General features: G+C 43.7%; 1 protein-coding gene across 1 annotated transcript in view; it reads left to right on the top strand.

The window, feature by feature from the left end:
- The first annotated feature begins 1,591 nt into the window (after nucleotides 1-1,591).
- The window catches only part of CLUL1 (clusterin like 1), a 23,191-nt gene continuing 10,080 nt past the window's right edge, over nucleotides 1,592-14,702 (top strand). The window contains exons 1-4 of the mRNA XM_015425465.1: nucleotides 1,592-1,697; nucleotides 3,277-3,425; nucleotides 7,853-8,020; nucleotides 13,212-13,650. Coding sequence (XP_015280951.1) covers nucleotides 1,598-1,697; nucleotides 3,277-3,425; nucleotides 7,853-8,020; nucleotides 13,212-13,650 — 856 coding nt within the window. The 5' untranslated portion in view covers nucleotides 1,592-1,597. The remainder of the gene's footprint in view (nucleotides 1,698-3,276; nucleotides 3,426-7,852; nucleotides 8,021-13,211; nucleotides 13,651-14,702) is intronic.

The raw sequence follows: 14,702 nt of genomic DNA, 5'->3' as shown, positions 1-14,702 counted from the left end.
GTCTGTCTGTCTGTCATCTATCTATGTCAACAAATTAATTTCAGAGGGTCTAAAAGGAATTAATTGCAACCAATGCTCCCTCTAAGCTATGGAGTCTTGTGAGCAAAAATTCTACTTTGTGAGCTACTGGCATTAGAGTTGTGAGCGAGCGATTTGGCTACTGCATAAATTAGTTTGCTCTGGAGCCATCTTTCCTGAGCTAAGACAAAAATGTGTGAGCCGGAGGCTAAAAAACTGTGAGCTAGCTCACACTAACTCAGCTTAGAGGGAACACTGATTGCAACCTAATAGCTTAAAAAGACAAGAATCCAACAAACCCCCGACAAGCACATTCAGTGCATGAAAACAGCAAACATATTTTTCCAGTTGTGTCTTATGCTCCCTCTAGTGTTTATTTTTGGATATGAGCTCAGACTAGTCTGAAAAAGAGGGAAGGAAATCCTAGAGTCTAATCACAAAATGTCCCATTAATAGGATTAAGTACCTTGTCATCAGATAAGATGTACATGGCAAAATCCACGACACTCCTGGAAATTAGAACAACACATAGCCTCGTTCTTTCCTGAAGCTGGAAACAGGTTTGCAAGAGGAAACGTCTGCATTAGTGGTAAATATGGTCTCTTGGGAATTCTTCTATTAAATAGTACTTTCTCTCATGATATTTGCTGGCCACCTGATACTATTGACTTTATAAATATAAATTCACTACCTATATCTCTGCTTTTATTTGTAGACTTCTAACTGATATTATTACCAATATTTTGAAAGTGATTTACCTTCTAAAAAAGGAAACTAAAACAAGATCATAGTATTTCCTTGAGTAAACTGAGACCTATGGGATAATGTTTTTCAAAAAAATAAAATGTTGCACACAGTATGAATGCATATGAAAGGGAAGCTAAAGAAAAAGGGCATGATTCAGCCAAAGTTAAGAATTGCAAACTCCCACTGATTTCAGTGAAAAATCAAGTATGTGCTTAAATTTCTCCAACTAGAATTTCTGGGACTGAATGTGATGACTTGTGCCTTGTTGAATCTTTATATACAATAGAGTCTCATTAAATTCAGTTGGAGGTGCATTATGCTTTGATGTGCTTTTATTGATTGTCATTTCATACCCTTACAGTGTCATTTTGGAAGCAGTGGAAACAGGATTGAAAGGATTGCTTGTTTTAAGGTGAGTTAATAAGATATTTATCTTGAGGAGGAGAATTCAATTGCACATAAAAATTAAGACACCTTCTGTGACTTTGAACTTTTATAGTTATGGGACAACAAGAAAATGGAAACAGTTTTAATTCAAATGTAATATATATTATGAAAATAAGTTCTGACTTGAAATACAAATTTGTGAATCCTGAGCAGTTCTCTTCTAGGAATATCTAGCTTCAACATTTATAAACAACACACACAAAATCTTTAAATCAGGCTATTGCTTTATCAAAAAACTGTGTATTGATGCTAGGATAAAATTATTCTTAAAATATACTACATGCATCATATTTGTTTATTAATCATTGCAGGGGAATAGTATCTAAGGTAACCTGAAAACTAACTCAGAAACTAATGTATTGTAATGATTCTTAATACAGAAAACATGAAGTCTTTCCTGCTGTTTGTGATATACTTGTTATGGCTAAGGGGACAACAAGGGGCACCAGCCAAGGAGGAAGACATAGACACAGAAAACCTGAAAGGTATGTGCACTTGGAGCACTTATACATGTCCTTAAGTTGCCTCTGCAAAGGCCACCATCTTGCCAGAGCTATAAGAAAGCAGCCTCAAAGTTTAGCATGAGAATTTCTACACCTCTTGGATCAAGATTATGACCACCTATAATTTGTTTTAATGGCTGCATTATTGAAAGGTCTATTGACCATCTAATAAAGAGGATGATGAACACGTATTCAAGGCTTAATACATCTTAGTTATTCCTGAAAGCTTTTTACTATTGCAATGTGTTCATTGTCTCAATAAATTCTTATATGAGCATGAAAGTGGGCCACAATTACTGTAGAATAATAAATATGGCATACAAAGACGTGGCCTTTTATGTACGTTTTCTGATTATAAATGATTAATGCCATCTCTAGATCTGTGCTTCCCAACCATGAGGGCCTCTTTTTAACATAAAAAAATTCCTCTCCTCTATGATAGTGGTTGTACTGTTACTATCCACTGACGGAGAAAATACACAGTGACAAAAGTATCAAAATGACAATCCTTAGTGGTCATGTGGATTTGTGGACCCCTTGCAGAGTTACTACTCTGCCCCCCCTCCCAGTACCTGCTCCCCAGACTGGGAGCCACTGCTCTAGATCAAATAAAGAGCATTGGATGGGAGAACAATTTACTTTGGAAAGAGCAAAGCAACAAAATGATCCTAAAAGTCCTTCCTATTTTGGTACCTTAAATCCAACCCAATATGCCTCCTATTTCCTACCGAGAAGTGTTTTTCAGGAAGAAAATTTGAGACAAAAATTACATGTGGGAAAGTAGTATTTGTGCTATGTATAAATTTCAGCATATGGCAAATTTACATGTGTCTATTTTGTGGTACAACAATACCATGGGAAACTTCAGTGGCAAAATGGTTTGGTTACAGCAGACCACCAACTGAAAATCTGTCTTGAGTCCCTGTGAGAAAGATGGAATATCAATAACGTAAATAAAATTTTAAAAATATGATCAGAATGTCAGCCTGATTTTTGTAGCATCCACTCATAAAGGTCAAAATGTGAGAGGTGTAAAAATGTGAGAGGGAAAAATGTAATTAAGATCTGAATGTGTAGTAAACCACACTGAGGAAATCAAAAATAATGATATGTGAGGAGAAGCGGGTTGGGGGGGGGGGGGGGGGGGGGGCTGTGAAATGGCAAGTTTGCTCTCATGTATGACATATTAGACACTTACTTGTGCTGTTCTTCTTGATGCTGATTACATTTCCATTAAAAGGGAATAAACAGGCATTTTTCAAAGTGTATTTGTTTGGCCTTGCTAAAATGCTGGAAATTTGCTGTGTTTTGCCCTGTGAAAAATGCTAAATTTTCATGGACATTCTGCTGGCAAATATGAAGTATATTTTATATTCTATCACATTATTAGAAAATAAATACCTTAATACATATGACTGTGGAAAAGATGGATTTAATGCAGACTCTACTGAAGATTCTCAGTTTATACGCATGCAAAAGATTTTAGTCTTTATCTATCTTGATACATTAATTATAACTCAATATTTAGGCCTCGGCATAAATATTGCATTTTCTCCCTCAGTTTTATCGGAAGTTGGAGAGAAATATGTAGATGAAGAGGTAAAGAAAGCTCTGATTGGCGTTAAACAGATGAAAATTATGATGGAAAGAAATGAAGCTAAACACATGGAGCTGATGAAAGCCTTAAAGAAAAGCAGTGGAGAAAAAGAGGTAAATAGTAAACAGTAGCTCTATTTTTTCAATAATGTGTGGCTGAAATTTATTCCATGTCAGTTTTCAGGGCGGCACTAGTATAGTTGCCAACAGGTCTGGAGAAATATATCCTGTCCCTTTAGTACATGCTTAATGGGATGTTATTTATCAGGTAATCTCATTTACCTCCACGCCACTGAAGAGCTTCAGCTGCCAATTTCCATACATTAAGCATCTATTAAAGGGACATGATATAGTTACAGTTCTGCTGACTACCTTATGCACTAATGTGTTTTCACAAATTACGCTACTTCTGAATTGTTGTTAGAGTGATTTAGAAAATGGAAAAGAGAGATTTTTAATCAAATGTAAGTTTAACTTTAACATAACTGTTATGTCAGATTTACCAAGAAGGAAAATTATCCTTAACTGCTATCTTATGCATAATGTAGGAACAATTCTACGAACTCATTGAGACCTATTTTTAGCTAAACTTCCATTGTTTGGGGCTGTTTAAAAAGCATTAGCCTTAGAGAGGGTATAGCTGAATTTGTACTGGCCTGATCCAGGCTCCTTCTGTTTCTACTTTATTCAGCACATTCTGAAGAACCAATGATCCTTTCCAGTCACAAGCAGTCTCCACTGAGAGACATACCTTTCAGCGCTTCAGACAAATCTAATTTAACAGTAATTTCCTCTTTAAATTGAATCCTTAGACTTGTTCCTGTGAAGTGGGAAAAGATGCTTGGTATCTCTGACAGACAATACTCACAATTTACCAAAATATAGTTCCCAGGATTCTTTGGAGGAACCAATGGCAATTAAAGTTATATGAAGGAAATTGAAACTTGTAATATTGGATTTATTCTTGGCCTTTGGTAAGTCGCAGTGGGAAGTCAAGAAGCAGCTGCTGAGGAGTTTGCAGTTGTAACTTGGCCTATAGAGGGTAAACTTAAAGAGGGCATTATCACTCTTGATCTTAGAAGCGGTGATGGAACACAGAGGTAGAGGGGGTCTCACAAATATATGAGCACAAGTTGGTTAGGACTTTATAGATTATATATTGGTTGTTATCCGGGCATAGAGTTTGGGAAGCCAAGGAGAGTTTGGCTATCTGGCTAGTGTACCGTCTGCCCAACGCACCGGCAAGTAGCCTGCCATCCCTGCTGGAGGCCGTATCAGGCTGGGCACTGGAGCACCCTAGATTTTTGGTCCTGTGTGAGTTCAATGTCCATGCCGATGATGCAACCTCCATGCAGGAAATGGACCTGGTGATGTCCATGGTGGCGCTGGGACTCTCCCAATATGTTACGGCTCCCACTCACCGAGCAGGGCACATGCTCGATCTGATCTTTGCAGTGGGGGTTACAGTGGACAGAATTATGGCTACAGCTGTACCATGGTCGGACCACCATGTTCTGAAGGCCTGGGTGAATGTCCCACCCCGACCCCGTCTGGGCAGTGAGCATATTTTAGCTCGCCCGTGGAGCCAAATGGACCCTCAGAGGCTTCAGATGGCCCTGTGGGAACCTATGCCCCTGGCGGCTTGCTGGATGAGCTAGTTGAGGATTGGCATGGCCAACTCTTGGCAGCCATCGACGAGATTGCTCCCCGACACCCTCTGCACCCTCATACTAAGCGGGCTCCTTGGTTTACCTAGGAGCTGCGGCTGATGAAACGAAGGCTCGGACAACTAGAGAGACATTGGCAGCGCACTTGCAATGAAGCAACAAGAGCATCTTATAGGACGTTTATGAGATCCTATGAGATGGCAGTCAAAGCCGCTAAGAGAGAGTTCTATGCACAATTGTTTAGAACTGTTCGATCATTAACAGAATTGCCACAGGGCAGACCAAATGTTAGGAAATTAGATATTGGCTGTGAGGCTTTTGTGAGCTATTTTGCAGATAAAGTCTTGTCGCTCCACTGCGACCTCCCCGCCACAGTTGTGACAGTGAGGGAACTCAAGGCTCCATGCATGTCTTCTGGTCCCATTCTGGATTATTTCAGTCCACTCAGCCTTGAGGAAGTCAACAGACTGCTCTCAACAGTACGCCCAACCACATGCAGCCTTGATCCGTGCCCTTCATGGCTTATAAAAGCTGACCATGAAAGGTTTTGAGGTGCCCTCAGGGATATTATCAACAAGTCCCTTGCTGAGGGACTGTTCCTGGGGGCACTCAAGGAAGTGGTGGTCCACCCTCTCTTGAAAAAACCATCTCTGGACCCGGCCGAATTGGCCAACTATCGGCCGGTCTCAAATCTGCCCTATTCGGGCAAATTACTTGAGAGAGCGGTGGCGATTCAGTTGCAGAGCTTCATGGATGACACTTCCATGCTAGACCCTTTCCAGTCTGGCTTCCATCCGGGCCATGGGACGAAGACAGCACTGGTCGCCCTCACAGATGACCTCCAGAGGCACCTGGATCGGGGTGGTATGGTGGTACTGCTGTTGTTAGACATGTCGGCGGCGTTTGACATGGTCAACCAGTAGTTACTGATCCACCGCCTTGCGGAAATGGGAATTCAGGGGCTCACCTTGCAATGGCTTGCTTCCTTTCTCCAAGGTTGGGGACAGAGGGTGGCGCTAGGGAAGCAGATGTCCCAGAGGCACCCACTGACCTGCGGGGTCCCTCAAGGGGCGATGCTATCCCCAATGTTATTTAACATCTACATGCGCCCCCTTGCCCAGATTGCCCGGAGGCATGGGCTAGGGTGTCACCAATACGCAGATGACACCCAGCTATACCTGTTGTTGGGCGGCCAGTCCAACTCTACCCCAGAGGACATTGATCGGGCACTTCAGGATGTGGCAGGTTGGCTGAGCTGATTGAAATTGAATCTGATGAAGATGGAGGTCCCGTGCCTAAGTCGGACAGGGTCGGGGGTAGGGTTCCCACACCCGACCTTTGATGGGGCACCATTGGTGCCAGCACTGAGGGTCAGGAGTTTGGGAGTGATCCTGAATGCCACCTTATCAATGGAGGCCCAGGTAGCAGCCACTGCCAAGGCAGCCTTTTACCATCTATGGCTGATTCCTCAAGCACAATGACCTGGCAACGGTGATTCATGCAATGGTCACCTCGAGATTGGACTACTGCAATGCTCTCTACATGGGGCTGCCCTTGTCCCAAATCTGGAAACTGCAGCTGGTGAAAAATGCAGCAGCCAGGCTGCTGATGGGTCTCTCTATATGAGAGCACATCACGCCTGTGCTGAAGGCATTGCACTGGCTGCCAATAGCATACCGGATTCACTTCAAGGTGCTGGTTTTGACCTTTAAAACCCTATATGGCTGGGGGCCATTCTACCTGAGGGACTGCCTTTCCCCACATGTCCCCCAGAGAGCACTGAGGTTGGGGACCCAAAATTGCCTGACTGTCCCTGGCCCAAAAGCTGCCAGACTGGCCATCACCAGAGCCAGGGTCTTCTCAGTGGCGGCTCCATACTGGTGGAATGAGCTCCCGGAATTTATAATCTATGTATTTGCAATCTATGTATTGCCTTGTATATGCATTGCATTGTATATGCATTGTAATCTATGTATTTAATCTATGGATTTGTATTTTATGGCATTTTAATCTATGTACGTCGCCTTGAGCCTGCATGCGCAGGCAAGGCGGGATAGAAATCTGAAATAATAAATAAATAAATAATCAGGTAATCCACTATAGGAAGCTTATAAAGCACCTGGCATGCCAAATACGTTGTTGGCATGTCACTTGTTCAAATGTCTGGGTCTGTCACCATTATGGCCACATATAAATTTGTACCAGGGCCAGTTCACAATTCAAGCCACTGTGAGACTGGTGCCTACATACCTGCATGTGCCTCTGAATAAATGTTCTTAGGGTTGCTATTAGAAGCATCATTCTCTTCTAAAAGGGCGTTCTGTATGTGGACCAGGAGAATCTCCACATGGGCTTATGAAGAGGCCAGGAGGTAGTTCTTACATACCTGGGGAACTGTGAGACATGCGAAACAATATCTGTACCAGCAGCTGCACTGTCTCCTGCTGCAAGAAAACCCTAACAGCAGAGAGTTGTACAGCTGAGGCACCGGCTCTCCCTGGAGTGGCTGGTTCCATGGGAATGGAAGGGTGTGCGTGGAAAGACTAAAACGTTTCTCTTGGCTACGCTTTTCTTCTCTTGCTCCATAATTTTGTGTTACTAGACCCAATCTGTAGTTAAATATGAAGCTGTAAGCAGAAATAATGTTCTCATTGAATAGTTAAATGCAGAAAATAAGGTTACTCATACAAACATTTCATGCATCCACTCCATACCCGAAGTCACATTGGAATTGTACACTAAAAATGGGACACCGTTGCTGTGGAGAGAAAACTTATGACTGAACTGATGCAGATATTTAAAATTTGAAGGTATATTCTGAAATGACTCTGATGTAAGTCATGATTCAGAAGTTTTAACTAATTTCTTAACTAGGAAGCTCTGAGACTTTTGAGAGAAGTGAAAGAGAGACTGGAAGAAGAAGAAGACATATGTGAGGACTCTCTGGACCATTTATGGGATGAATGCGAATCTTGTCTAGAAAGCAACTGTATGAGATTTTATACAACTTGTCGACGTGGCCTGTCCTCATTTACAAGTAAGGTGAGACACAAATTAAATTATTTCATTCATCCATTCATTTAAAATATAACCAACTGTTCTCCTGATCAACAGAATTCAGTGTGGACAAATTACCAGCCATGAATTTACAAACTTGACTTCCACAGAGATGCTGGTTAACTGAAGTGTGAGGAAATATAGTACTAACACAGAGGAATTTCACATTACCCTTTTAAACCTGTTTTGAAGCTGTTTTTGATCTGTCGGGGAGTAAACCTGTATAGGGCTGCCATTTCACACATGGCTCTTTCCCCTTCCAGTAAAGAGCTAGATCTGAAGCGGTTTGCCATTTCAGACTGCACCACTTTCCCCCTGCCGTTTTTCACCCGCGCAGGCGATCTCCGCCTTTTTTGGGGGGAACGTTCAGTTTAGAGCGCTATAGCGCTATAGTGCTATAACACAACACTCCAGGCATTCCAATGGGGTTGATATAATGCTGTTGTGTTGTACCGTTATAGCGTTATAGCGCTATAGCGCTATAAAGTGAACATTAAAAAAAAAGCCGGAGATCACCCGCGCGGGCAAAAAAACGGCGGGAAAAAGCATATCAGAACCGGGAGAGGAAACTGAAGACTACTTGGAAGCGGTTGACAGGTAAAACGCTTCAGCCCCATTTCCCAAATGGGACAGAAGCGTTTCTGTGTGGAATTACAAATATATTCCGGTAGGGAACCTGTTCTAAAAGGGTTCTGTCTGAAATGACAGACAAGAAACGGTTTGGGAACCGTTCCTCTTGCGGATTATATCATCTGTCTGAAATTCCTCACAGTTTTTAATGTCATTTACTAGTTTTATTGCATTTCCCCCCCTAATTTCGTAATCCAGATTTATTCATTGTTGTGGCCCATGATTGCCTAGGGTGCCAGAGGACACCAGTGTGCCTCTGGTTCTAGCGTAGGATTGCCAGGTCCCTTGAACCAGCTGGCAGAGCATTCGGGGTGAATTTACTGGGAGCAGAGAAAATAACATGATGTGCCTATGTGACTCGGAAGTGACATGGGCATGTTGGGGACATTGGGGGGGGTGATGCTCTGGTTTTGGGGGAAAACTCTATGGTAGAATTAGCTTCTACTTCCAGGTCATGTAGGCATGTCACATTAATTTCTGGCATTCTTCCCTGGTTTTTTTTTTGGGGGGGGGGGGTAATTCCTTCCTGCCAGCCAGCTGGCTGGTGGCAGAGAAGTGGCCCAAAAGCAGGGGACCTCTGCCCCCACTGCAAGGGGTTCTGGCATCTCTACTCCAGTGCTACCACCCTGGCTGGAAGTGCACACAGTTGGCAGCTCAGGGAACTCCCTGGCTGTTCAGCCAGCCACCCAGCTCTGCCCTCACTTGCCCACCAATGTGGCAGAAAAAGGTGAAGAATTGTGTCAGAACCTGGAAGTGTCACCACTTCCGGGTGACACTCTAGGAACCCCCGAAATTCATGGGTCCAGCATCTCTGTTGTTCTTGCTGGGTGAGAGGAGAATTTAGGGAACTGGTAGTCCAGGATCTGGCCCTACGAGGCAGGCAACCTTGGATTCCAGCATATTGGCAACATTGCCTGAAGCTTAGGGCCAGGTACATCGACTAAGGCCTTGGGATCCAGGGACTCTAGTTCTGGAAGAGGCTCTGGGTCTGGAGGGGGTCCAGTGGTGTCAGGTGTCACCTGAGCTTCCTGGTCTTCCCTCAGAATGGTCTCTGGATCCTCCTGGTCATCATTTGAGGACTCTGCTCCTGAGTTCATCACAGGGGATTCATGGCACCAGGTTCCGACTGCACCCCCATACTTTTCCCCACCGCAATGGCGGTAAGTTGACTCAGCTGCTCTGTGGACCTGGATCCCTGCCATGATAACATCGAGACTGGATTACTGTAATGCCCTGTGCATAGATCTCCTCTGTAAGTCAATTCGGAGACTCCAGTTAGTACAGAACATTACAGCTAGGATATTATTGAGAGCTACGTAGAACATGCCTATCACTCCCATTCGGCAGTCACTCTAGTGGCTGCCCATCAGTTACCTGGCTCAATTCAAGGTATTGACTGTCACATACAAAGCCCTTCATGGCTTTGGTCCTTCATGTCTGCAGGACCACCTCTTCCCCTATACTCTGCCACAACATCTCTCCTCATCTCAGCTGGGCCTTCTGCCACCCTACAAATAGCCAAGAATCTCTAACTGCCTGCCCTTGTGCATTCCCTGTTGTGGCCCTCATCTGACGGAATAGCCTGCCTGATGAGATTAGGAAGGCTCCCACTCTATTGGCTTTCCTCAAACTATGCAAAATGTAATTATTCAAGAGAGGGTTTTCTGCATAGGTAAATAGGACTGTGTTGTAATGAAATGGTTCAGAAAGTTACATTGGTAACGGGATAGGACCTATGGCCTATACTGCTGTATTGCTGCCTCTCACTGTAAGTATGTTCCAGTTATGTAGTTTCTGCACCAGTTAACATGTCATGTTTAAACACTGATGCTTTGTTTCAGGTTTGTTTCAGCTCTGTTTTAGATTTCTGCTTGTTTTCCAATTTCTGTAGTCCAAATCCTATTGCGCTGTTTGTTGGATTTTCCATCCTATTGATTATATTTGACTTACACTATGCCTTTAGTGAGAAAAGCACACTGTAAACAGATCGACAAATAAATAAGCAAGCTGCAAGCTGCCTGGCCAGTCAGTGACTCAGGGTGTACCTGGACAGGTGGGACAGGGCACTCCTGCTGGCCTGCCTACGGTGTGGAAAGCCATAGGGCCAGCAGTTTCTGTCAGAGCCCTCTCAGCCCCACCTACCTCACAGGTTGTCTGTTGCCGGGAGGGGAAGGGAAAGGAGTTTGTAAGCCACTCTGAGACTCCGAGTGAAGGGCAGGGTATAATCTCTTCTCTCTTCTTCTTCTCTTACATGCTTTATAGTGGTCCTACTGCATTGTTTTAATTGTGTGATCCACCTTGAGTCTCAGTGGGAAAGGCAGACTAAAATTGAGCAAATAATAAATAAGTAAAAATAAATGTAATATATCACACTGGCAGGAAGTACAGATAAAAGGAAGCAAGCCGCAACCTTGACTCATGTGCTACTGAAGGCACAATGAAAGAGCTTTGCTTTTCGGGGCCTCTGAAACTTATGGAGGGTCGGGCCCTTCCTCATGCCCTCAGGAAGCCTGTTCCATAGCAAAGGTACAGCCACAGAGAAAACATGAGCCAGAAACAGTCATTCTTGCTGACCTAATTAGGGGAACTACCAATAATCCATGGTCTAATGAACAGAGCTGCCTTGTGGGCACATGCATGGGTGGCGGGGCTGTAAACAAAACAACAAGATTCCATCCTGTTAATAGCCAGAGCTGTATATAGTCCATGATTCTGAGCAAATGCAGAAAAAGGGCAGAATTGTGCACTCTGGATATCATAGCTGTCACGCTGTTTTGGCTGCAAAAAATGTGCAGGCCATGCTGGATAGGATAACTGGATGCCAAATAGGATTTCCCATCATTGGCAGTTTTATTTAACGCATACCCCACCTTTCTTACATCATGGAATACTTGATGGCATACTTGGAGATCCTCAGAAAATTTCCCAGGCAGACCTATCTAGCTTCAGCAAGGCCGTTGTATCAGGTGTCTTCCAATCCTACCCTAGGAACATTGTATACCTTAGTGCCCAGCACAGCTCCCTATCATGAGCAGGTGCAGTCTATAATCCAACGGAGATATATGTAAGTTTGCTTGGATAGTTATGATGAGGAATTTGACTTATCTTTTGGGAGGGTACTTTTGTGTGTATGTGTGTGTGTGCTTGTGAGCCTGGAAGCCATGGTGGCTTCTGGCAACCCTTAGTGGGGCTAGGACATTTCAGAGAGGTGGCTTGATTTTACCTGCCTCTGTGTCCTGGCCCTGGTGTTCATTGGAGGTCGCCCTTCCAAGTACTTGCCAGGGTTGGCCCTGCTTTGCTTCCGAGATCTGATGAGATCAGGCTTGCCTGGGCTATCCAAGTCAGGGCAGAGGAATTTGACTTACCTTGATGCAAAATATTACTTTTCCTGGGAGAAAGGGAAGTGGACAAGACTCTGACGATAGGGTCTGCCACAGGGCACTGATCTCCATGCTTTCACCTGAAGGTGTGCATAGAGCCATACAGGCATACAACTAGCTGCACACGTGACTGTGAGCTTTGCCCTTTGCAGGCTTTCAGATTGCAGGGATAAAGCTTGTGATTGTTACAGCTGCACATAAGTAGAGCTTTATACTAACCTTCAGCTGAATGTGTAGATCGGGAAGTTACAGGCACGCAGGGGGTAGGATTCCATTCCTCTCCTCTGAATGTACAAACAGGGCGGTGGACCAGATTAACTGAAAATGCCGGAGCAGCTCCAGCCCCGAAACTATGTCTGGTTAAGGCCCAATACAAGAAAAGTACGTAATACATTAATATTATGATAGAAATGATACTGGTTCTCAGGTTCTTTTCACACATGGTTGGATAATTTAACTTTTTAAGGCTGTAAGATGAAGCTGGAGCTGCGGTGGCTCAAGTGGTTAAGACGCGGAACTGCAGACTGTGGAAGGTCATTAGTTCAGCAGTTCGAGACCCGGGTGCCGCATGACAGAGTGAGCTCCCGTCTCTAGTTCCAGCTCCTGCCAACCTAGCAGGTCGAAAGCAAGAAATTGCAAGTAGATAAATAGGTACCACTTCGGTGGGAAGGTAACAGTGTCATGCCGGCCACATGACCACGGAAACGTCTTCGGACAGCGCTGGCTCTTCGGCTTTGAAACGGAGATGAGCACCACAACCCTAGAGTCGGATTCGACTGGCTTTCGAGCAAGGGAACCTTTACCTTTACGATGTAGCTTACCTACCATATCCATAAATCGAGATCTGATCCCTTCTATGAAGTACATTTCATTTTGCCAGAACTGTCAGTGATGAGACTCATCATCAGAACAATGGACTTGATTTTCTGGTTGCTGGCTAATGTGTAAGACTATAGTACAGTTTCTGTTTTTCATTTTTGGCAAAGACTATCAGTGTTTCCCTGGAAATGCTGCCTCACTAGTGTATGACTTTTCAGTATTTAGAAAATAGGGCAAGATTTGATAACACAGAGTCAGAAGTGTATGTCTGAACTTGGCAATGTGCATTTGAATTAGGATGATGATTAAAGAACTTACTGTTAATGTTTTTTGCTTCCTGCCTTCAGATTCGAGATTTTTTCAGAAAGATGACCCCAGTATCAGTTTCTATGTATGAAACTGAGGGGAAAGAGCTCCAGTTTAATCAGAAGACTGAAAAAGAAGATGACCAACTAGTACAAATGGACGATTTGTTTAACCAACTCTTGTCTGATGTGGGTACAATGTTTGAAAAAAGCTTTATTTTTTTCAAACAGATGCAAAAACAATTTGACCAGTCCTTTCAAATGTATTTTATGTCTGATCCAGACACAACAGACCCCTATTTTTTACCAACTTTCACTGAGGATTCGATGAGAAATACTGGCTCCCCAAACGAATGGGGAGTCCAAAACTTCTTCCAGCTTGTATTTGATTTCAGCAAAACTGTTGTGGATGGTGTCAGTGAAATGCTTACTGATGTATTTGAAGGATACACTGCAAGAGAGATGGATGAAGAAACTGAAGGCAAGTTTTAGAATAAATAAGATAGACCTTTGACTTGGTGGCATTTAGCCTTTAAACATCAGTCATAAGTATTAGTCCCCTGACCCGGATAGCCCAGCTTAGCCTGATCTTGTTAGATCTCAGAAGCTAAGCAGGGACTGCCCTGGCTAGTATTTGGATGGGAGACCTCCAAGGAATACCAGGGTCATGACGCATGGCAAACCACCTCTGTGCATCTCTTGTCTTGAAAACTCATGGGGTCACCGCAAGTTAGCTGTGACTTGACAGCACTTTCCACCACATCATCATAAATATTTGTGGCGGCATGTATGTGCCTGTGAGAATCATTTAACATTGCTGCAATGTTGTATATGTTGAGTGACACTGGCCGGGGCAGCTGTAAGTATGCCTTGTGAGGCTGTTATATTTGTTTTTGAGTGAGACTATTAGAAAATATTTATTTAGTTTTGAGATTTTTATCCCACCCTCCCATATAATTTTACTTAAAATCTAAGCCCCAGCTAATCTACATGATGGGTGGCGAGAAGCTAATACAGCAGACCTCGGGGATATAAGTGTATATCGCTCCAGAAAGGGCCACTGTATTAATAATTGGCCCAGCCCCCAGCCTATGGTACAGGTTGTTATGGCAAATAGCCCAGGCTGGTTGGGAAAGGGCTGGTTAGAGCAGCAGAGACCAGTGTAATGAGGCACCCGCTGCCTCAACCAAAGGCCTGGCAGAACAGCTCTGTTTTTCAGGCCCTGCAGAGTTGTAATACGTCCCGCAGGGCCCTGATCTCACTTTGGAGCATGTTTCACCCCGATGAAAAGGCTCTGGCTCTAGTCGAGGCTAACTGGCCGTTTCTTGGGCCAGGGTTTACCAGTAAATGTTGTTCTGCTGAGAGTAAGGCCCTTTGGGAACATGTCAGGAGAGATGATCCCGCAGATATGTTGTGAAAGGTTAGTCTCTGATCTTTATGCCCATATCATATTGTTTCATTTAAAAAAAAAATAATTTAAACTACTTGGGGCCAGCAATTCCACCTGTTTAGCATACAAAGAAAGCAGCTAAT

This window comes from Gekko japonicus, unplaced genomic scaffold, assembly GCF_001447785.1.
Source record: "Gekko japonicus isolate JY-2015 unplaced genomic scaffold, Gekko_japonicus_V1.1 scaffold357, whole genome shotgun sequence".
Taxonomy (NCBI): Eukaryota; Metazoa; Chordata; class Lepidosauria; order Squamata; family Gekkonidae; genus Gekko; species Gekko japonicus.
The sequence above is the reverse complement of the archived record's forward strand: the minus strand, read 5'-3'. Positions and strand labels throughout refer to the sequence as shown.